Source organism: Girardinichthys multiradiatus, chromosome 15 (assembly GCF_021462225.1).
Source record: "Girardinichthys multiradiatus isolate DD_20200921_A chromosome 15, DD_fGirMul_XY1, whole genome shotgun sequence".
Classification (NCBI taxonomy): Eukaryota; Metazoa; Chordata; class Actinopteri; order Cyprinodontiformes; family Goodeidae; genus Girardinichthys; species Girardinichthys multiradiatus.
In genome coordinates this window covers 34,542,619-34,566,093 of record NC_061808.1, presented here as the reverse complement: position 1 = coordinate 34,566,093, position 23,475 = coordinate 34,542,619, and the positions used below count along the sequence as shown (strand labels likewise).

General features: G+C 38.3%; 1 protein-coding gene across 3 annotated transcripts in view; it reads right to left on the bottom strand.

Annotated features, from left to right (window-relative positions):
- Positions 1-23,179, bottom strand: part of enah (ENAH actin regulator) — a 158,408-nt gene extending 135,229 nt beyond the window's left edge. Inside the window, exons 1-2 of one of the 3 annotated variants that reach the window (XM_047387913.1) lie at positions 22,968-23,179; positions 22,799-22,876 (exon numbers count right to left, since the gene is read on the bottom strand). In XM_047387913.1, the coding sequence (XP_047243869.1) occupies positions 22,799-22,803 (5 nt within the window). In that variant the 5' untranslated portion in view covers positions 22,804-22,876; positions 22,968-23,179. Of the gene's footprint in view, positions 1-22,695 lie in introns of all 3 variants that reach the window. The other 2 variants (XM_047387909.1, XM_047387912.1) reach the window with 2 other exon arrangements.
- Between the last annotated feature and the right edge of the window lie 296 nt (positions 23,180-23,475).

Below are 23,475 nucleotides of genomic sequence, written 5' to 3'. Positions count from 1 at the left end.
CTAATACCCATATTTTAGGATACAGCAAGGTGTTCTTACCAAGATATCTGGTTGTCAACTAAGCTTCTATTGCTTTCTGTTCCATTTCTATATTTTTGTTTTTATTTACTTATTAATTTTTTTTTCTTATTGGTGTTTCCAAGTTTTTCCGTTTGTCGGAATGGGCTATTTGCTTTGATATGTTAAACTACCAGCAAACGAAATAAAAAGAATATTACAAAAATAAAAAAATTATTTTTGTTCTCAATTACCGGCAGCAGCAGTCACATAGGCGGGCCCTTTCAATGTGTGTTTTACAAGGAACATGTGGAACGACTAGCTGACGCGTACAGATTGTGACCCTCGACCTGAGAAGAAACAACACACAAAGGAAAGAGGGACAGAGGACAGACAGATGTTGTGGGAGAGGGAACATATGGACAAACAAAGCTACCACCTGTTTTCACTCTTCACACATTTACAGTCACACACTTCCCCCAAAGCAAACCCAAAACACTTGCTTTAGGATGCCTTGAATTGGTTCAGTCTCTCAAAAACACTTATATACTCATCCAGGCATGTTTCAGCAACTGGCTGTCTTTGTCATACTGAAAGGACTTGCTGCACACAGAGAGCATCTAGTTTGAACTGGATCAGCATAAAACCCCCACCAAGCACACAGGCTGGCAGTGAGAGTGGGGTGTTGGGCATTAGGCTGGCAGAAGTATTACAGCCTGCCACATAAGCCTCTTCCAGTTTCTACTACCAATGACATCTGCTGCCCTGAGTTACATGTGTGGATACAGTAGTCACACTCATAACACAGAAGCACTGGTAACATGATCTGCACAAACATGACTCAGTTATAATGGTAGAGCTGACAAACTGATCTGGACGGGTTCCATCTAAACAAAACTACAAAAGTCAGTTTATTCTGCTGAATCACTGTCATTCATACAATTTGGTGCTTATTTTATAGGCAACTGCCATCTGACCCAATGGTGATGGTTTTGTCATTTTAGATTATGCAGATTGTTTTTATAGCTGATAGATGAGAGCCTCCACTCACATGACAGCCTCTTTCACAGCTGGTGTCAGACCTCCAGTCTAGGAAATTCAAGTTAAAGTGTTAGATTAATGCCAGACAAATTCAGAGAATAACTGTCATTCAGGCTGCACCTTCCTGTTCAAATTTGACCTAACTAATTTCAGTGTTCCTTAAGCACACCCAGCAAAGCACAACGACAAGAAAATTGGTGCTGAACCAGGGAAAAGATTGAATCAATTTTCATTCAATTTTGTTGCAGCTTAAATATGAAACAGAATGGGGCATGGAGTGGTGTAGCGGTAGAGCAATCCATATATAGAAGCCTCGGTCCTGACACAGCCGTCTCGAGTTCAAGTCCCAACTCCGGAGACCTATGCAGCATGTCTTTCCCTTCTCTCCATCCAACTTCCTGTCTGCCTGCTTTGGAAACATAGCAAAAATAAAGACCACTAGTGCTGAAAAAAACAAAAAAACAGTCAATCTTTTTGTTGACTTTTATCAGAAATGCCTCTTTCCAATTGAAGGCATCATGTCCAAAGCAAATAGTACAAGCATGCACTGGATGACTCCATGGGATATGTTTCTGAGCCACTTTAGTTCAAGTTCTCATCAAAAGTAATATAAAACCAAGTTTTGGAAAGAATAAAAAATGAGATCCAGAACCAGCAGTTTTCTGTTGGCCAGCAGCTCATTTGAAACAGAGGTTAAGCAGAAAACTGTCCGACTGTCTATCCAACTGAAATGGAAATCATAAATGCAGTAACTAATGCAATAAAGAACAGAGACACCATCTAGCAGGCTGTCAGCACATTGATAGAAACTAGCAGTTAAATTTAAAGAGCAGCATACTGTGCCAACCTGACAATGGCACAACGCATTCCACTCAGATTACAGCAGCATAATTCAGTCTCCCACTGGAAAGATTCCAAACAAAATATATAAAACAAAACCTGAAAATGTGAAGCAGCTACAACCTAAATGGAGCAACAACGAATGGATCCTAACAGCAGTTTGTCTCTGTTGTTAAATGATCATTGAAACACTAACAATTCTTCTGTCTGTTGGACTGAATTGATTTTGCTTCAGATTTAATGTGCATTTATTGCATATGAAATGATTCTGTCTTTGCATTTTTTTTTTAAGCAGTGACTGCAGCTGGTTGCTTTTCACCGAAGCAAAAGCAAATATCGGAACCAATGCCTAATTATACAGCTAACACCAATCAACTGACCAGTGATCGACATTAGAAAGTTTTCCATCGACTCTCACTAGTGATCACCACTTTCATTAAATGCATTAAAACTGAAAACACTTTTTTGTGTAGGACTTTGCTTTATATCCAACTGAAATCAGATAAAAGTCTGCAATTTTATATCAAAACTATCCCATGCTTTATGTTCATCCAGCATACAGACAACAAAAATCATTTAACAAACAGATGCTCAATATTTTTGTTACACAAACATATTTTTAATTTGGCTGTATCATATATGCCTTACTCCATGTTTTGATTTTTTTAGCGCTTTCAGTTTGTTTTAGACATGAATTATACATGGGGAACGCTAGTGAAATGACACCAAATCCCCACCAGCTGCAGAGCTGAAGGTACCAATTGGCTCCAATTACAAACAGTGATGGTGGAAGAGTAAAAGCACATGGCTGTATGGTGGAGAAGAACTGGTAGATCTTCTAATCCGGTAAGACAGCGGACAGTAGGCCAGTGAACGTCTGTTCGAGGCCGGCTGTGGTAAAAAGGATTGACTTCTAGTTCATGTCTCACCTCCCTAATCCCACCAGACTGTCATCTTAACCAACACCACCTGCTGATATGTTACACAACCAGGAAACAGACAGAATATATACATCCAACAACCAAAGTACAATAATGAATTGAAAGACTGCAGATTAGTCTGCTTTATCCACGTTTTCAACATGTGTATACCGTCACAGCATTGAGATAATCATCTCAAGCCCGAACACCAAGGTTAAAACAACCCCATCTTTGAATTCAATTAGAGAACACCATAATCCAGTGTATTCCCATTAATGTCCAGTGAGGAGATTACTGACCAAATTCTTGTACTACACAGCCAGAAGAAACAAACTCATACACAAAGTTAAAAAAATGAATTCATAGTAAATACAAATGTGAGTACCATGATTTGTGTGCAGATTGATCATGATTATCATTATTATCACAGTTTGTTAAAATGTGTTGAAAACATAGAGAAACTCCTGATTGGAAGGTTTATTGTTTTACCCTTCTGTATGCTGCATTTAAATGTATCATCAAATCACTATTCTGTATGTACCAACAAATGATAAAATATCAACAGGTGTGCTTTCCAGTGAGTTCTTTCTCTGGAGTCTTCGGTATGGTTAAAAAAACCCCATCAGACCTTGGGGGCAAGAAGAGAAGACTACGCTGCTCACAGTAATTCAACAGCCCAAATAGACCTGATGCCCTGAGTGTGGCGTCTCAGATATCAACAGGTGAAGAGTAGACTGCTTTAGAAGCAGCAGCTGTTCCACTGCACAAGCTGGTGCTGAAGGTTCACCAAGGGTTTTCCTGCAGCTCTGCTGCCATTTGGGATATCCCTTAAACTGAGCTGAATGATGGAAAATGCAACTGGTTTACTCTCCCACTAAAACATTATCATTACTAATTCATGTTAGAAAATAACATTACTTCAAATGAAATGAAACCCGTTAGTGAAAAAAAACAAAACATTTCAGATAAGTCTGTGAAATGGACACCTACATAAAAACCTGTTATCACAAAGACCTTAAACAAGTGAAGATGTACAGAGTGAACAACAATGAATCTTTTATACATTTTCTCCTGAATTTGAGCTACTCTACTTTCACATCTCACAGTTGTTAGCTAATAATCCCAGCAGACTCAATCACCTGATCAGCCAGCAGGATCCACCAACAAAACTAGCATAGTAACAAGGTTTAAATCAAATACAAGTAACTTCACAAGTGTATCTTTTCAAAGTCAAACTTTAGCAAGTAATATCAGCTAATATAGCATTGTATGCCATCAATAAGAACACTTTCAGATGAAGGTGTTTTAAAAGGCTAAAATCATCAGACCCTCACTGCTCTGAGGAACTCTGATATGGCATTCATCTCCTACAGGTAAGGAACACATTACTAAATTTACAGAAACTACTTTAGAAAAAGAAAGCTATCCATTTCAAGCCCTTAAGAAACTGGAAAGAGAATTTTACCTTAACTTACTATAACACTCTAGTTTTGGTTTCTAACCTGACATTTTCTAGAATTGAGATGCTCAAAGTGGCAGCATGTTGGAGTAGTTCCATTACTTGCATTCTGATATATTCTAAAGACAGACAGTCTTATTTAAATGTCAGTTTATTGTCCTTCCATATAATTTTAAAATAGGTTTCTGATTTGAACCAGCATTAAAATGATGGAGAAAGCCGGCTGTATTTTGTTCCAATAAAAATCAGACCAGATAGGGTTAAGACAGTTCAGACAGTGCAGACGTGTTCCTCTCTACAACAACATGTTCAAATGATTTATGATCAAAATCAAACCGTCACAAAATGATTATTAAGTGTTTTACTGTTTTATTATGGCACAAACTTGAAAAGAAGGACTCTCTACATGCACCACTATTTTCCTAGTCTCTATATTTTAGTTAACCAAAATTGAATGTATTCAGATTTGGGAATTTAAAAGATTTTACATTAAACATATTATGTAACGGGTAATTTAAATAATCTCCTTTTTATGCATTTAAGGTTGTTTCGCACAGCAGAATCCATACTTTTTCCCATTTGGTTTTAGGTTAATTCGGTAATAATGTTACTCATCTCATTATTGATACAATGCAGATCATCTTGAGATTTGTTCAACACCTAGGATCTAACATGTAGGAGGAGCCTCTAACATTTTCAGACTTATCTAAAACCAATGCTTCTTCACAGATTTATTTCCTTAATGCAATATTTACTTCCCAACAAACCTGCAGAAAAGAATGATGCTTTTTCAACGCTGTATAATAAAAGTTTGTGTGTAGGGTATTGCAAAAAAGATGAAAGAGAACCCAGACTTGCTGTGAGCTGGGTGCAAACTCCAGCTCTACCCAGTCAGGATGAATTATTCAGCAGCATACACACAGAGCTGTTCTCACGCTGCAGCGGGGACAAGAAGCCTGCCTCATTTCATCAAGAAGAAATCACAAAACTGTTTCCAAGAAACTCTTCCACTGCTCACTCTGAGCTTCTGTTTGCATCGCGTTTATACTTCAACCTTGCTCTCATGCTCTAGCAGCTGTAGTGGCTACTGCTCTTTTAGTGGATAGTATAGCCAAGTTATTATGAGTGATGGTAGCATTTATCTTAAAATTAAGACAGTGAGAATCTGCTCCAACACAGGAAGTTCTAGAAGCAATAATGCACAGAGTAAAGGCCAGGAAAAGGACAGTGATTCAATGTAATTATAGTTCCCATTATGCAGACTTTTCATTACAGTGAAGCCTAATGTTATGATATAAAATTAACCATCAAAGTATCCCAGAGTTCCCTTCACAGTTTGTTCAGCTCAGCCCACTAACTGTTGGGAGTTCATGTGTTGGATGATTCTTTCAGCCGCAGCACAGGCATTGTCTTGCAAATAAAGACTGGGAGGTTTGTCCGAGGATCCTTCTTTAGGAAGGCCAAATGAGGCCTGACTGCAATGTAGATGACCTGCTACAGGACTCCTTTATCCTCCTGCCTCATCTTTTCTGTCCATCTTTCTGGAACTGTGACTCTTCCTTTTCCAATCCAGTAAGCTCATTTAATATGTAAACAAGCTACAATAGACCCCGAAAGGGTGTCAATTTGTTGGGTTTCCAAGGCAACCACTGTGATGAAAGGAAGCATGTAAGCCTTTCAATCGGTGCAACATAGCAATAGGAATATTATAGAAATCCGAAAGTACAGGTCCACAGTTTATACTACAGTGATGAGTTTACTGAAAATAATTTTAGATCAATACAAAACAGGTTTTAAACAGAAATCAGTGGACTGTAACCCCTTTCAGATCATAGTTCAGCAATAAACACCCAAACATGAACCCCCCCATTATGGATCACTTTGTCCTCTGACATTATACAAGTCAATTCACGAAGATCACAGGGCATGTGTGCTTTTAGAACTTGCAACTGGGATAACAGAACCAAAGGGGTGTGTCTTATAACTCACAGCATTTACCTGTTATACGCATAAGACGTGGAGAATTTCCCTGAAGAAATCGCTCACAGGGCTGAGCTCCATGTCGTCATCCAGGCTACTAGGGCTGAACAATATATAGCAAATTTATTCAACACAATATCACTGTCCACAATGTGCATATCACAAAGACCTTCCTGGACTTCAATAAATGTTAGCTAATCACGTTAGCCAAGCACTATAAATTTACGCCCAGAATATATTTGGTGACACTTGTTTAATGCATCATAAAACCTTTTAGAAGGTAAGGATGGGGTAAGGTGGTAAAGTTATTAAGAAACCAAAACCAAGTCGTTGTATTGTTAAAAACAGGAGCAGAAAGCCAGAAAATAAAAACTTGAGGTCAAAATACTGAATTTATTTTTTTCCAAGAAGCATCATAGAATACTCATTATCTGTCATTTATGTTTGCTACGAACTCAAAGCAAAAGGACAATTTTTCATTATCTGTTAAATTAACATAAGTATTTACTGTTAGCGGGTATCAGACACTTTTCTAATATCACCCAACCGTGTTTGCTAGAATCAGGAGGCTTAAAGAGCGCTGGTAGATTATGGAAGAAAGGGATGATCTGAATGAAGCAACAGCTTGTCTTTGGACAGTTCTGATAATACATCAATGATAATAAAGACGCTATAACAAGTATGAACGTAACAGTAATTCAATACTGACGACTTTGATCCAAGATTAAAAACTGTAGGCCATGTAATGGGCGGGAAAACAGGCAGCTTCTAGCAGCATGTGTTTAAAGGTGTTTGGGCAGGGCCTGTTTGAGATCAACATTAAGCAGACTAAAGATGAACCGATGGAGGCTTCTCTGTGTTCACGTGTTTAGTATATAATGATACATGCTGCCTTTAGGGTTGTTAATAAGAAAATAATGCAGGTTTAGTGGAGTAACAGTCAGGAAACATTACAAATTATTCCTTCACTGCAAATAGGAACATTTCACAGGACTTGAATTCTTGTAAATCTATATGTTCCTTTGAGTGTGAAGAACATCCTATCTTTTCAGCTGGAACAGAATGGAAAGTCGCACTTTGGCAAAGGTTCAATAATTTTAGAACCTAGGAGACATTTTTGCACATATTTGTAGCAATATCAAAAATGAACAGCTAAGAGAGACAGCTGCATGGAACAATGGAGTGTAGAGGTACTGGCAGATGGAGAGTTACCCCTGACGGCAATCTCTGCGCATCTATCCTTCCCCTTACAACTAGCCAATGAGTTTTCACTGGTGTTGCCCCACCTCATGGTACCATGTACACATCCAGAAATATCAAAAATAAAATAATAAGCATCCTTGCTATGCACATGTATTCTAACGCCGTTTTTTTTTTTGTCATTTGTTACTGCAGCATTCATCCGATAAAAATGTTTTAAAACTTTTGCTCTACTATTCCTTTCCAAGCATTTAAAACATGTAAGCATCAGAGAGAGGTTTCTAACCATGACTGATAATTCTGCTAATTTTTAATAAAAGGAAGCCTACAATATCTTATTAGCATGACTTTTATTGACCAATATGTATTGTAATCTCTCAAAGCTTAATATAAACCCTGTTTATATATATATATATACATACATATATACACACACATTCAGTGCATCAAATCATGCAGTGCTGTTTGAGAAAATATGCTGGATTTATTCAATTAATAAAAAACATCCGTTATAAATACAGGTAAACGATGCCTTTTATTCAGAATTCATGGTCCTTAATGTTTCATTTATATCACGTCACAGCCCTCATAATGTATTTTACTGGGACTTAATGCAATAGACTGATACAAATACCAGTACAGGGTTAGAGGCTGAAATTTCTAAGTGCTTGCAGGCACTTATAAGTGTAAAATTTACTAATACATTAATGTCTTTGCTGCAATGAGACAAAATGTGGAAAGCTCAAGGGGTATGAATACATCTGCAAAGCACTGGATATTTTATGCCCGCTGGTTAGGGGGAAAAAAAAAAAAAAAGAAATCCGAATTTACCCGCTGGAACTACCAGAGTTCTTTGCAGCAAGCAGCAGAGCTCCAACCTCTCCTGTACCATTCTAGAATGATGATGCCGCAGGAGAAACTTGAACCAAGTGTGTCTGTATCATCCGGACAGCACAAATTCTTGCTCATCAGAAAAATGCATCTGCTTCAGCAATGTGACTTACATCAGCATTTAAACACTGTTGCACACATGGGTGTGCAGTTCATCTGTCCAGTGACCTGACAGGAGGTTCGGGGACCCAATGGCCACAAGGGAGCAGCCATAATCCCTTTAACCAGTCAGGTCATAGTCAACAGTTCATATAATGAATAATACGCCATGAGTGGAGATGTGCATTTCATCTATCTTCAGCTGGATTGTCCTCTATCTTAGGGACAGTGGGTTGACACAGGGACAATGAGAAAATGCTGCAGGATTGTTACTGATTTTTACCTCTCAGACATGTCTACAGCTGGTTTACTCCAGCAGATGTAGAGTCACAGGAGAGGTCCTGCAGTGTCATTCTTGGGCATTGATTAGCTTCACAGCCTTTTTAAAAAGCCTGTATGATGTTCTTTTTTTAATCAAGATGATTGGTCTCTTTAAATCTGACCTGATTTGAGATGGACACTTCTTTGGTCCTCCAAAGCTGTAGCGAAAAGGGTTTTAGCTTAGACAAATCAGATGCAAAATTCAGTGACTAACACCTTCATTAGATGGTGTGTTTGGGGAATTGCCCCCACAATTCTCCAAACACACCCAAAGCTTCAAAACATAGAAAAACAGGCTTAAAATGTCACAACCAGGTTTGGCCACAATTCACAGGTACCATTTTTGATTTATCAGGAGCTATCAGTGTGTTAAGAGCTGATAAGGACATAAAACAACCAAGGTTCCAATGAAGTATGAAGTATCTGACTGAAGACACAATGCTGTTGTAATACAGTCCTGTGACAAGGATGCTGAGTTTTGTCCATTACATTTTTCTTTTGATGAAGAGCTCTTCGTTGCACGATCATTTTCAAAGTAGTCAGTCCCTTGAACAGAGCCAGCCTTCTTTATCAGCTTATTCAGCTTTATTTGTACCAAAAATACCCAGTACAGTCCTTTAGACATGGTACACTCATATACCAAACGAATACTGCGTTGTATTACACATGTACAATGTTTATGTGCGGAACTGTAATGTTTTAACAAACAACTTTAAAAAGTGACACTAATAACAAAGACAGAGAGAACTCCCAGCTATCACTTAACTGCTATGTGGGAACATTAAGGTTTCTCATGCAGCTACAGTGGAGAAAGAAAGGTGGATGGGACCAGAACAATTATCTAGGATGTACAAAGTTATTTTACTATTTAGTCCACTTTTACCTCCTTTTCCTTTTGACTCAGCAGAAACAAAGAGAGTTGAAATACTTCACTATCCCATTTACTTTTCTCATCTAACCTCATTGCTGTCACTCCTCAGTGCATGCTGACCAGCACAGCTGAAATGGCACAAACAAAGCCTCATAGGAGGGCAAGGGGGAGTGGGGGTTGGCAGGACACAGTACAGAAATGCACATTCATGAGCTGTCGTGGCTGATCGGGGCAGCTTGGCATCCTGCTGGCAGATCACACAGCAGAGCGCACTGCGGGCATGCAGCTGGTCAAAGCACACACGTACCGTTGACTCAAACTGTCCAAAATGCTCCGGTGTCCAGCCGGGACAATGATACTGTGGCAGGATGCGACGCTCTCATGTGGAGCTGAACACACAACAGTCAAAACAGAGAACATGTTTACGCTTGGTTCTGACAAAAGTGAGGTTTCTCTTTGGGAAAGTCTTTGTTAGGATAACATATAAACAAATATGTACATGGTGTGAGCGCCAAGTAAAAAGCTATGAGCTTTAGATCTGATGTCTGAGCAAGCAGACAGCCAGAGACTGTGTTGGGGCCTGAGGAGACAACAACAAGGAAGCATTCAGAGAAGGTTTCACATGTAAAACTGTAATTAAAAAAAAACTTCTTTTCACCTAGGTGTTCAAACCCAAGTGTTACTTAGTTTCTACATTAACCATGAAGAGAGTCTTGTCCTAGCATTAGAAAACATATTTTTAAAAAGGGTTAATTGGTTTATCTAAACATTGCAGTTCAATAAACCACCTTGTGATTTAAATGGGTAACACTGCAGTGGTACATATGGGCAAAACCGTTACCGTTGGACTGAGAGCTTAAACAAACCTGCATGGTTTGCCCTGTTTTCCCACTTTAAATAAGCCAGTCATCTTGTTAGATGAAACAAGCGTAATGAAACGGTTCAGTTTGAACTGCTGAAGAATTATGAATAAATCAAATGATTTGATTGGCTACAGCTAAAAATGGGTTGGTTACCGATACCACAGTGCATAAACATTTTAAACAGATGCATTCCAAAACTGCTAAAATTTCTATAAAACCATTCCGACATTTCAAAAACCTGAGAAAGGCTAGAATGACTGGAATTTTCTCTGGCTGCATAGAGCAAGGCAGCATTACTCCTCCCCCACTTACACACTGATGTCAGCTGGCTGAAACAATCCTGCTACACATTACCCTTGATTACAAGAAAGAAATTAGGCTGTGTGGAAATATTTCCAAGACACACAAAAACATGGACAGTCATGACGTAGAAAATAAAAGAGCACCACCAATAACTAACTGAAGCAACAATGTTTAAAGCTACAAGCAGCATGTGCATTGGACTTTATTTACAGAGCACTTTTCATAGTCAGGTGTTACACAAGGTTCTGTACAGAAGTAGAAAACAGACATCAAACCACTAGAGGCACAAACATTAGCAATGACCAAATGAATTAGACTGTCAAAAACAGCTGACAGCAGGATCTACACAAGCAGATAGCCAGGTTAATATCAGCTTACATGGCTCATTAACAACTTACTCTATTAGTAGCTGAACAACAAAAAGGTATAATATTCTGCGCTGGAAAAGTAGTACTTCATTTAGTAGGGTTTTGTTCCATTTTCACTAAGTTTATTTATAAAATTAGGGAGGCATAAAACATATGTTCAATTTGTTTTATAATTTCAGCCGCATTAGGAGAAACTGTAGCTTCCCTTTTTAAAATTGAAAAGACATTACATCATGTTCGTTACCTTTATTTTGTATTTCTGAGGATATACCTGAATGCTTTATATCTGTTGTAGTTTTACTCAAGGTCATCGAACTGTGAGAACCTGAACCTGGCCTATGCCTTGCCACTGATTCATACGTTTCTTGAGAGTGACCAGCTTTTGAATAGACAGGAATACGTAAATGGCAGGGACCTTAAAGACTATCGTGCACAAACAGCTCACTCTCGTCAGCGAGCTAACATACCCTAGCTGTGGCTTCACATAATTCCACCTCTCCGTGCTGAGCAAGTGATGTCAGTGACAGGAGCTTACCAAACCCACAGGATGGCGTGGACAACGCCTCACAGGTTCGACACACAACTGGCCTGTCAATCCCACACACTGCTGAAAATATTCAACAGTCTGCACTCAGCTGTCACAATGACTGACGAAGGACTTCAGCTTCCAAGAAGACTGATGCTGTTCAGACTTGGTACAGTAAGAAGTACACAAATAAAACGTTTTTCTAATAAACAAAATAATCGTCATGATGCAAGGCAATAAAATAAAGGCAAAATAACATTTAGAAGGCAATAAATGCCATCAAACTACATATGGGCTATTAAAAAAGTAATGCTGGGTAGATGGTGATGCAGGATAGGCATGTAAACGATATGAAAATATAGTTTCATGATTATTGTGAGCAAAGTGATCACGATTCAGAATATTAATTTTCCTAAATCGTGTTGAAAATAAAAAAGGTTGGATTACAGGTGTAAGTAAATTAACAGACAGTAAAGGTGACAGCATAAATGTAAGTATCAAGCTCTTTATGATTATTATTAATACTGGTAGTAACAGAAGCAATAATATTATAATAATGTCAGCATTGTGGTGCACTGTTGTCTTGCATCAGAAAAGTCCTGGATTGAATCCCAGCCTTGAGTCTTTCTGCAGGGAGTTTGCATGTTCTCCCCCTGCATGTTTAGGTTCTCACAGGGTACCCCAGCTTCCTCACAGTCAAAAAAAGCATAACTGTAATCTCTAAACTGCCCCTAGGTGTTAGTGTGTACTGTCATACAACAAATTAAAATATTATTAAAAAGTGCCTCCATCCCAGTAACTCAGTAACTCTAAAACACAACATCTAAAATTAGAATATTAAATCAGACCAATAGAAAAACGCTGATGCAGAAATGTTGGTTTAATAAAAAGTATGTTTAAAACCTGCTTAAAGGATGTCATTTTTAAAGCTACATTTAAAAGTGTTCCAGTGGAATGCATTTTCTGATTTATTAATCATGACTGAGGACTTTCTATTGCATCAGCAGAAGGGCTTAAAATTGAAGATCTATTTATTTTAAGATATTCCCACCAGGCTATCAGATGTTCTCATATTGATGCTTTTAAAACAGCTGTGCTGCTTAATTAAAAGGGCTGATAAATGAAAAATCTGAGAAACAGATTTCCTTACATAGCATTGGTTCAAATTTCTATCCATGGACTGTCTGATGGCCTTTTCCAAATCCATTTTACAATATGTTGTAATGTATGTGCCAGGTAATCTTTATACAAGTTTGGAGGTTCCAATCCTATTAAACTTTTAGCCTTTTGTAAAGTTTTTTAACTTTTGCATGGAGGTTTAGGTGTCCATAAAAATGTTGATATGATAGAATCAAAGCTTTTGAACCAAGTCTGGGGTGGTTTAACTGGGACCATCAAGAAGATAAAGTTAATTTTAGGAAGAATCATCATTGTAAATGCAGACACTCTTCCAATGAGTAACAAAAAGGAGAGTACTCCACTGTGTGAGGTCGTTTTCTATTCATTTGAGTAATGGAATACAACTTAACTGTGTCAGCTGATTCAGCCTGTTAGAAATATTGATGCCCAGCTACCCGATGATTCCAATCTGTAACAGGAATCGTTGGAAAGAGATGAATATTAGAGGAGATAGGAATGGCCTTTGGTGTGGTGCAATTAATAGAGTAATCTGAAATTGTTGAAAACTTTATTAGGGTTATTGTCTTTCTTAGAGAGGGATATTCTTTTTCAGAGTGAGCAAAATATCAGCATATAAACATTTTTTTTTATGCCATTACACATTTGAATTCAATAATTATTTTTGCTCCGATGAACTGCAGCCACTAGCGGTTCATTGAATATAGGGAACAGTATCTTGTTCCTCTTTTAAGATTAAAGCTCTGAGAAATCCAGTCATTTGTTTTCACACAAGTCTTAGCCCAAACTATATGGTAACCTGATCCATGACAAAGTAGTATGTCCAAATCCAAATTTATGTAAGCTAGCAAATAGAAATTTCCAATAAACCTTGTCAAAAACCTTCTCTGTATCTAATGAAAGCAATTTATGTTGGATGTTACAATTGTCTATTAGATTGGTGAGTCTCGTATTATTTATAGCATGCCACTGTTTAATAAACCCAGCCTGGTCAGGATCTGATATGAGGGGTTATCTTGTCAAACCTTGTGGCCAACATCTTGCAGATGATTTTAAGCTCTGGATTTAGAAGTGATATTGGGTGGCAAGTATAGATGGAAGAGTGGGATCTTTATGCGGCTTGAGGATGATATTTGTCTGTAAAATTCCTGTTTGGAGAGATTATCAAGATTTCTTGAATATCTGTGACCACCTGGTGGAAGGTGGGGTCCAGCAGTGGCCAGAACTTTTTGTAGAATTCTGCAGTGAAGCCATCAGGTCCTGGAACTTTACCATTAGGTGCACTTTTAACTGCTTCATGGAGTTCACTTATTGCTAAAAGGTAACTCCAGAGTCTTTTACTTTTGCTTATTTAATGTAAGAAGATTAAATTCACTTAAATATGCATCTATATCAGAATTAGAGGATAGATTGATTTTTATAAAGAAAAAAATGTAACAATTGTTATAATTTCTTTAGGGTTAATTTCTTCAGTTGGCATACCATTACTGTCAGTTATTGTTAAAATTGTTGAATTTTCTTTATTCTTTTTCAGTTGACTTGTAAGAGGTTTGCTAGATTTATTGCTATGATCAAAGTTCTCCAACCGAGATCTCTGTATATGCAATTTTTATTTTTTCCTCTAATATTCTATACAGTTCTAATTTTAGTTTTCTTTTTTCATTTAACAGATTTTCTTCTGGGATGTAGCATAGGTTGTTTCTAAGTCTTTTATTTTCTGTTCTAGTTCCAAAGGAAAAATAATATCTGTCCACCCTCTGGAACACTTTTTGTAGCTCCCCTATTCAGAATGCCCCACTAATAAATCATCAATAAATCCTTTTGTTTACTAATCTTTACGATGTTTTTCTCTAGGGTGGGTCGGTTGGTGCTTCGTTATTGTCAAATTTTGTTGTTAAACATTTAACACTGATAAAAATATTTGCAGGAAAGATGAATAAAAAAAGACTGTGTGCAGTTGTTACAAGCGGGTGTAAGCTTGTGTGTGAATAGTTGCAGCAAAGTGTCAGAAGAACATCACTGCTAACCTGCCATCTGTACCAACCTCCAGCTGATTCGTCAAAGATTTATGGCGCAATAAAGTGTCACAAGGAAAGAAAACTACCACTGAATATTTAGCTACTAAGCAAAATGAAAAGTTTATTTCTTGACAGATGAGATACAAGTTAAACATAGTTTCTGTTCAACAACTGCTCATTCATACAAATCCAAGAAGTCGTCCGTTTAGTGCTCCCCATTTGATGTTATGACATACTGACTCGTGTGAAATGTATAAATCTGAGCCACATGATTCTGAATCTAACTGGAGTAAAAGTCTCAATCATTTGGTGTAAGATAAAAACACTATTTAAACTATATAAACATAAATAGTGTTATGTAAGATTACATTGACTAACATCTGAACATTTTCTTAGAAAAAAAAAAAAAAAGAACAGAATTGACAGCTCAGACCTTGATGTTATATATATTAAAAATCACATTGGCCAGGAGGAGCTCTGCAGTTGTCTACAGAGGATACTTTAACCATGTCATTTCAACTGCGGTGAAAGGCTGTAAACATTTTGTCTTCTATGTAAAGCCCATAGCTAGCAACCTGCTTACCAGCCCTGTCAGATTCTTTAGACCAGGGGGTTTGCTACCAAAGAGCCATTTTTGCTCTCAGTCCAGCTAAATAAAACTTGTGTAGAGCCCGAAATGTTACATGACCTTATCTCTACAAAGAAAAACATGAAACATGAAAAAGAGGATGAATACATTTTTCTCCATGGGATGTTGATATTTGTGGAAAATAAAAAAGTACAGAGTTTCCAACCTGATTACAAGGCAAATAAATCTAAAACATAATTACTGGTACTTTTAGTGGCATACCGGTGTGGAAAAATCTATTTAGATAAAAAAAAAAAAACTGCTAAACCAGCCTTTGTTATTGTATCCACGTTTAAAAACATTTGTAGGTTCTTTAAAGTTCTTTATCATTTTAAGCCAGTTATTAAGAGCCATTGTGGAAGGTCCAAGGAGCCACTTGTGGCTCTGGAGCCACATGTTGCAGGCCCCTGCTTTGGACCATAAAGGAGTGATTAAGAGTAATATTAACTCTATAAAGAGTAAATGCAGACAAACATTCTCATAATGTTACAAGGTCATGACTGTCATTTGTTTGCAGTCTTAAATATCATCAGCGGGTCTGGAGGCTGCTCTGTAGATGTAGGGGCAGCTTGTCTGTAGAACCATACCTTAGAGTAATTAAAACTATTCATAAGCAATTTCTAAAAAAAAAAAATATGTTAAAAGCAAAAGAGTCTGATGCCATTTAAAATTTTGAATAACAGTTAGTGGATATGATCCCCCCCCACACACATATGGTTTGTATACGAGCTAAGTATTGCTCTGGCTTGAAACAATCCAGAAACAGGAGCTGTATGGCATCTGTTCCCAATATCAGTCAGGAAATCCTGACTGAAAATGAGAATTATTCCAACAGAGTAGGGTTTGCATCTGTCACCAACATAAGCAGTGATTCATTTACTAATTGCACTGTCTTCACCTCAAATAGGTACTTAACAGTGGTTAACCATAGGACATGTTTAGCAACACAGCTTCCTGGTGGAATGATGGTAACATATGCTCATTCTTGAACAACTGATGGGGGAAATGAGAAAACAGGATTAACAATACGTAGAGGAGTAGTGAGCAAGATTGACAGGGGGAGAATGAAATTGGAGAGAGGAGACAGCAAAAGAAGAAGTATCTCAATAAAAAGAGGTCAACTTTATTTTTCAGACTTCCATTCACCAACAATGGCAACCCCGAAGGAATCTGACTGATCAATAAACTCTAAGCTATACTCACCGAGTCCTGACATGCTATGCAATTAACTTAATATGACATTTTAAAAAATAATATGACGTTTTTAATCCAAATATTGAAATTTGTACAGCTCTGCAGGATCAACAGCTCTGAGATCTGACAGGAAACGTGGATCGGTCCCCAAGCACTTAGCTGAGGACTAACATTAATGACTAAATTTAATGGTACTTATGTAAAGTCCATAAAAATGGATTCGGCATGTAGCGGCACATCATTTGTCCAGCATGGGGGAACAGTTTTCCAGATCTCCTCCCCTATGAATAGCTTTTTCCTTACCCGCCATAAAGATCCTTTTTTTTTTTATTAGCAGCAAATCTTTAAAGTTTCACACACGACAGGTCTGCTAGTAAAGCTGTGCAGTAGGAAAACTGTAATTGTGATACCATTACTGAATATTGCTATGACATTATCAATTATGGTTCACCCATGTCATCAATAACAACGAATTATTTAAAAATGTAAATAAATTAAATTACTGCGTGCTGTGTACTACCTACTGCCACAGAGGTTCTGGCTACATACAGTGATTGATGTGTTGTCATTTTATAGAAAGCTTCCTTAACTCACTTAATCAGTATTGAATTAGCAGTTTCAGCGAGACCACCTCATTATGATATTTCTGTTTTCAGAAAAAAGAACAAACAACGATGACTCTTGCATTTCAAACTGATGAGTACATCTGAAAAAGAGACTGCAGTGTTTATGTTCTCAGTGTAAAAACTAAATGAAGTCTATCATGAAATTAGCCTCAGGCTGACCTTGTTAACATTAGTCAGATATTATCGCGTGATTGGCTGCCTTCCAGCTTTAGTTCAGAAGAGAACAGCTGAGGTGGTAGTGGGAGATCCAAAATAAAATGTTGTAGGCAGCATGCAGCCTGGCCTCGGCTCCCATCACTCGTCTGTGGCATGAACCTGAAATTCCTGGCAGGCGTGAGGCCTTTCAGCAATTGTCAAGACGCGTTACCTTGACACACAGCAGCCCAGTCACTCTGACAGTGCTACTTTTCTAACAGCCAAAGATAAGCTGGCATCAGCACTCAGTGTATCAGTGTATCCTGATATAATGCAGGGAAACAAAGCGACAGTGTTTAGCTCCTCATAGGTTAGGAATTTGCTCCAGCAGGTACCTCTGACCTTCTCAGCCAAAGGTCTCAGCCATGTGCTGCCCGAGCAGTTGAAAGTGTGCTTCTCCATTTACCCCGAATGGTTTTTTTTTAAGCTTTTTTACAACTGCTAATTATGAACTGAATGATCATCGACGATCATTAATACATATTTAACAACTCAGAAGAAAAACACTCTCCATACTGAAACAACTGTTGCGCCAACTGTTGGTGAAGTTCTCGGCTTGATGCTTTGGACATGTTACACTTGTTTTGTAATGAGTTGTTGTTTTGTTTACCTTTGACTTACACTGCAATATACTATATCCCTTTCATAAAAGAACAGCTGTGAAGTTTTCTAACAAAAGAGAAGTATGAGGCAAATACAAAACAAATGATTTTTAGCATCTTCCATTTATAGCCTGGAAATGCATCAATCAGGCTTTTCCTAACTTTCAGTTTTCTCTGACATCTCAGCTGACAAATTGCAATTTTTATTCCAAAGAAAAAATATGGCTGATGGTTCTTTGATAGACTTGATGTGTAGTGACTAAAAATAGTGTGAGTTCTAAGTTTTGATCCATTTTACGAATGCTACATTAAATGAATCTCTCAGGTTATGGTCGATTTTATGTGTGCCCTAGCACAAAAAAATACAACATTGTAACCATTTTGAAAACCTAAAATATTATTTAGCCTTGGAGATTTAACGCCTCTGTTTCTATATATTTCTACTCTCAGACTTCTGTAATTTAAAATATTCATTGTTCATCTTCTATACCGCTTATTCCATAGTGGGTCACATGGGAGCTGGTACCTATCTCCAGCAGTCTACAGGCGAGAGCCAGGGTACATCCTGGACAGGTCACCAATCCATCACAGGGCTATAATTGTTTTTTTTGGGTTTTTTTATATATTACAGTTCAAATTGACAGCAATGTACACAGTCTAAAACTGGTGAGATTTTTATTATAAACACTGAGATCACACTTTAATACAATATGGTAATCAATCTCTCCATAAAACACCACCCCAGATGGTTCAGGGTAAATTGTTTGCAGATATGCACTATCCATAACTGAAGTGGCAAAGTTTTAGCTTTACCTGGTACAAAGTCTGTAATAAAAAAAAGAAATATCTCCTTTTGCTATCAGATTATTAAATAGGTTAATCAAAAAATTGTTAACAGTTGCAGCCATATGTGACAATTCTTTTAAATCAAACAGAAGGCTACAGAGGTTTTCTAGAGAAACTGATGCTTCTATGATAATCCCTGCAACACATACAAGTCTTTGCTGATCACAGATGAGTAGGAATGTATGAAGGTCCACCAAAGAGTTAATATGGAGAGGCAGATGTGATGGCCAAAAAAAGCATTGAATGCCCAGCAGGCTAACTGTGAGCAGTCCCTATGGCCTCAACCATTTGGTATACACACACACGGTTAGACAGACATACACACACCCACAGAGCCACAAGTGTCCTGCATGAGTCAGTTCTGAGCAGCTGGGGCTGCCACTCGCTTACACACCTGTTACACACTGCAGAAACACATATTCATCCTGTCTGGACACACATCTCTCCATGTAAAACACAGCAGGACAAACAAGTTGCATTTAAAAATTCCAACAGTGATTCCTCACCACCCTTCTTACTGTTCTGCTTTAGAGGGGAGAATTGATCCAAGATGCAAAACAAACCAAATATAGTTAATGAAAGACTTGTTGAAAAGAGAAGAAAAAAAAAGGAAGATGAAAAGTTGGTGATTTCCAGTCCAGGACATGGACATAACCTCCAGCTCTGTAAGGAAAAAAAACCATAGCTATTGTTTACCACAGTTTGGCCTACCAACAGATTCCAACATCTGGATTCAATTAAAGGCTTTTGTAAAGGGGGCCAGCCACATCCACACTGCATGTCCAACTTCTTTGCACACACAGCGCAACAGACAGCACAAAACATAAACCAATGCTGAACACTTTTGTTGAAGCCATTTGCCCTTGAGCTTTGTCAGTAACATTACCACAGTTACCCACAAATATCAGGCAAACAACTCCTTCGCTCCAGCAGCCAAGTCCAACAGCACCAAGGAAAACCAAGGCTGCGTTCCTGAGGGGAGGGCAGCTTCACACGAATGAACAAAAGCCATCTTAAAGTCCTCCCAACTCTGACAGTTTCGTGTTTGATTCTACAACTCCAGTCAGACCATCTCATTGCTATATACAGTAACTGTGTGTTTTCAGCTCCAAGACATGTCAAAGACGTATTAGAAAGATGAAAACAGTACAGAAAATGGAATTATGGAGGCACACTGACAAATGAGGAAAAAAATTAAATAAATCAGGATTCTAAAAACACACACTGTACAAAGCTCCAAGGGCAATAATAAGGTATCACAAACCCCACACTTTTTACCGTTTTATTTTAACTCGAACTGCTCACCTTTAAAATAAATTGTCTTCCGTCTTATCCAGGGGTCCCACCTGCCTTTTCAGCAGCAGGATATTTAATAAGAACCCAGAGAGGCACATAAACTCTCAGACTTAAGATCTGACCCTCAAGTCTTAGGAAACAGGGACACATTTCACCTATGATATAGCATGTCTAGAAAATGAATAAAGGTATATTTTATGTATATGAATGCTTGGTGAGACTTTAACTAAAATAGAAAACTTAACTCAGCATTTTTTACTTAAGAAAATCCAGAATGTTAAGGTGCCTTGTGTGTAACTTTCTTTATACAAGTCTGGTACAAAACTCTTACACCTTTATTTTTTAGCTGAAAATCTGCAGCCACACTGATAAAATTTAGAAGATAATAAATATCTGGCTCCACCTCTAGTAACTTGTTTACTGTTGTGCTTCCACATTCTCTTGATCATTCAGATCATTTCAACCGTTGAGTCTCCTACAGGAAGTGCTCGTGCCTTAAACTCCACAAAATTCCATCTTACTACACTGCTCAAAAAAATAAAGGGAACACTGAAATAACATCCTAGATCTAAATGAATGAAATATTCTTACTGAATACTTTGTTCAAAGTTGAATGTGCTGACAACAAAATCACACAAAAATCATCAATAGAAATCAAATTGATTAACCAATGGATCCCTGGATTTGGAGTCACACACAAAATTAAAGTGGAAAAACCCACTACAGGCTGATCCAACTTTGATGTAATGTCCTTAAAACAAGTCAAAATGAGGCCCAGTATTGTGTGTGGCCTCCACGTTCCTGTATGACCTCCCTACAACACCTGGAGATGCTCCTGATGAGACGGCAGATGGTCTCCTGAGGGATCTCCTCCCAGACCTGGACTAAAGCATCCACCAACTCCTGGACAGTCTGTGGTGCAACGTGACGTTGGTGGATGGAGCGAGACTTGATGTCCCAGATGTGCTCAATCGGATTCAGGTCTGGAGAATGGGCGGGCCAGTCCATAGCTTCAATGTCTTCATCTTGCAGGAAGTGCTGACACTCTCCAGCCACATGAGGTCTAGCATTGTCCTGCATTAGGAGGAACCCAGGGCCAACTGCACCAGCATATGGTCTCACAAGGGGTCTGAGGATCTCATCTCGGTACCTAATGGCAGTCAGGCTACCTCTGGTGAGCACATGGAGGCCATGCGGCCCTCCAAAGAAATGCCACCCCACACCATTACTGACCCACTGCCAAACCGGTCATGCTGAAGGATGTTGCAGGCAGCAGATCACTCTCCACGGTGTCTCCAGACTCTGTCACGTCTGTCACATGTGCTCAGTGTGAACCTGCTTTCATCTGTGAAGAGCTCAGGGCGCAACAAATACACAAAGAGGAACACTAAGACGTGCCACTGAACACGAACCACAAAACAGGACAAATATTTACAAAAATTGGATAACAAACATGCATTATAGTGGATAAAAACTTTATGCTGCCAAGCATTTTCAACAGATTTCTAAAACAAAAGTCACTTTGTTAAATAGCCAACTTCACATGTCTGCTTCAGTCAACCAAAAAAAATCAGGATATCCTGTTGATGCAAAAGTTTCTCATCATTTCTTAGATTTTTGTTATGTCAAGTTTTTGTCATATAAATTCAAATGCCGCCCTCCTACTGCACAGTGGCATTTCAAAATACAATGATGCTATAATTTTATGGGATTATTTGCTGTACTCAAGAAGACTAGAAGATTAGGAATTAAGTTTGACAAAAGTAAATCCGTAAGAGTGTTAGAAGTTCTTTCCCTCTTCAAAGTTTTTTTTTTGTTTGTTTTATGACTTGTCTAGTTTAATTGGCACTTGGAGCACATTAATGAAACATACTAATGTATGCATTCTATTTAAAAAGATTGTGTGTGTGAATTCGAGTGTTTAAACAATTAAAATGTACGTCTGTACTTGGTTTATACTTGATTTAAGTATTCAGATATGGTGCCCCAGTACGGTTTCATGTCTAGCAACGCCCCTGATTGAAACTTTCTTACTGGGCTGTGAGAACACCTTGAATACAAATGGTACTAGTTTTAATGGTACTAATGTGTTAAAGGGCTACAAAACGCATGACGTAAATTGAGAATCCTTATGAAGGTACCTAGAAATGTGAGCGAGCCGTTTCTTTGATGATTGAAGTCAAAGCTGTCGCGCGCGTCTGTGTTAAGCATCAAATGACCGTCGGGCCATCAAAGATAATCTCTTTTTATGCAGAAGCAGGGAGTGCGCGACATTCCAAACCCATCCACGTCCACAAATGCAGCACAAAGTGACTCACGTTGAGCAGCGAGCCAGTCGGTGGAAAAAAACTGCCGACACTCAGCCACTAATAAAGCTGACGGAGCATGCTGTTTGTTCGTTACCAGCGGCTGCGGACAGCTGGTGTCCATTACAATTCACAACCAAATATTAAGCTAACACTTTATGCTCTCACCCAGCTGCTCCGCGAGGTATCTCATCCTCTGACTTCTGTCGCCCAAAGACTTCCAGCCCCATCCAGCATTATTTCACCAAGAAAACACATAAAAGTCTTTTACCTCATGGTGAAGGTGTCGTTAGGTCCAATTGCTCAGAGTACTGTAGTTCGACGACGGGATGACTTCTTTTGTAGTTTTCTAAAATGTGATTAAAAAAAACTTCGCTGTTAGACTCACTTCAAAGGAGACCAAATGAATGGGACTCCGTAGGCGTGAGAGGGTGGCTCACAGTTTACAGGCTTGTCCAGTAAAAGTATAAAAAATTAAAATATAAAAAACCAAAATTAGAATTAAAAAGAGGAACTGTCTATTTCTACATGTTCTAGACTCTGCTGCTGGTGTTGAGTCAGATGGAAATAAGTGAGAATCCCTAGCGTCCCCACAGCTTTTTGACGCACTTCTGTCGGAGTGATGTGCCGTTGTGCCGCTCGGATATCTGACTGCTGCCTACTGCCTACAACACCTGATGCGTTCAAGAGCCCCTTCAAGCTCCCGTACATACAAACAGTCCGTTGGTAATAATAACTAATATGGATTGCACAAATAATCAAATATAGCGGAAACAATGTGATTTAACCAGATTTAATATTACGGTGCAAAAAAAAAAAAAATCTACGAATTTCTGTTTACACAAAACTGGATGGAAAAAACGAATTTTCTGGTACTACAATGCCCTATTTCTATATAGCTAACAACCTATACTGTTTCATATTTGGAAAATGTGTGAAAATATGTAA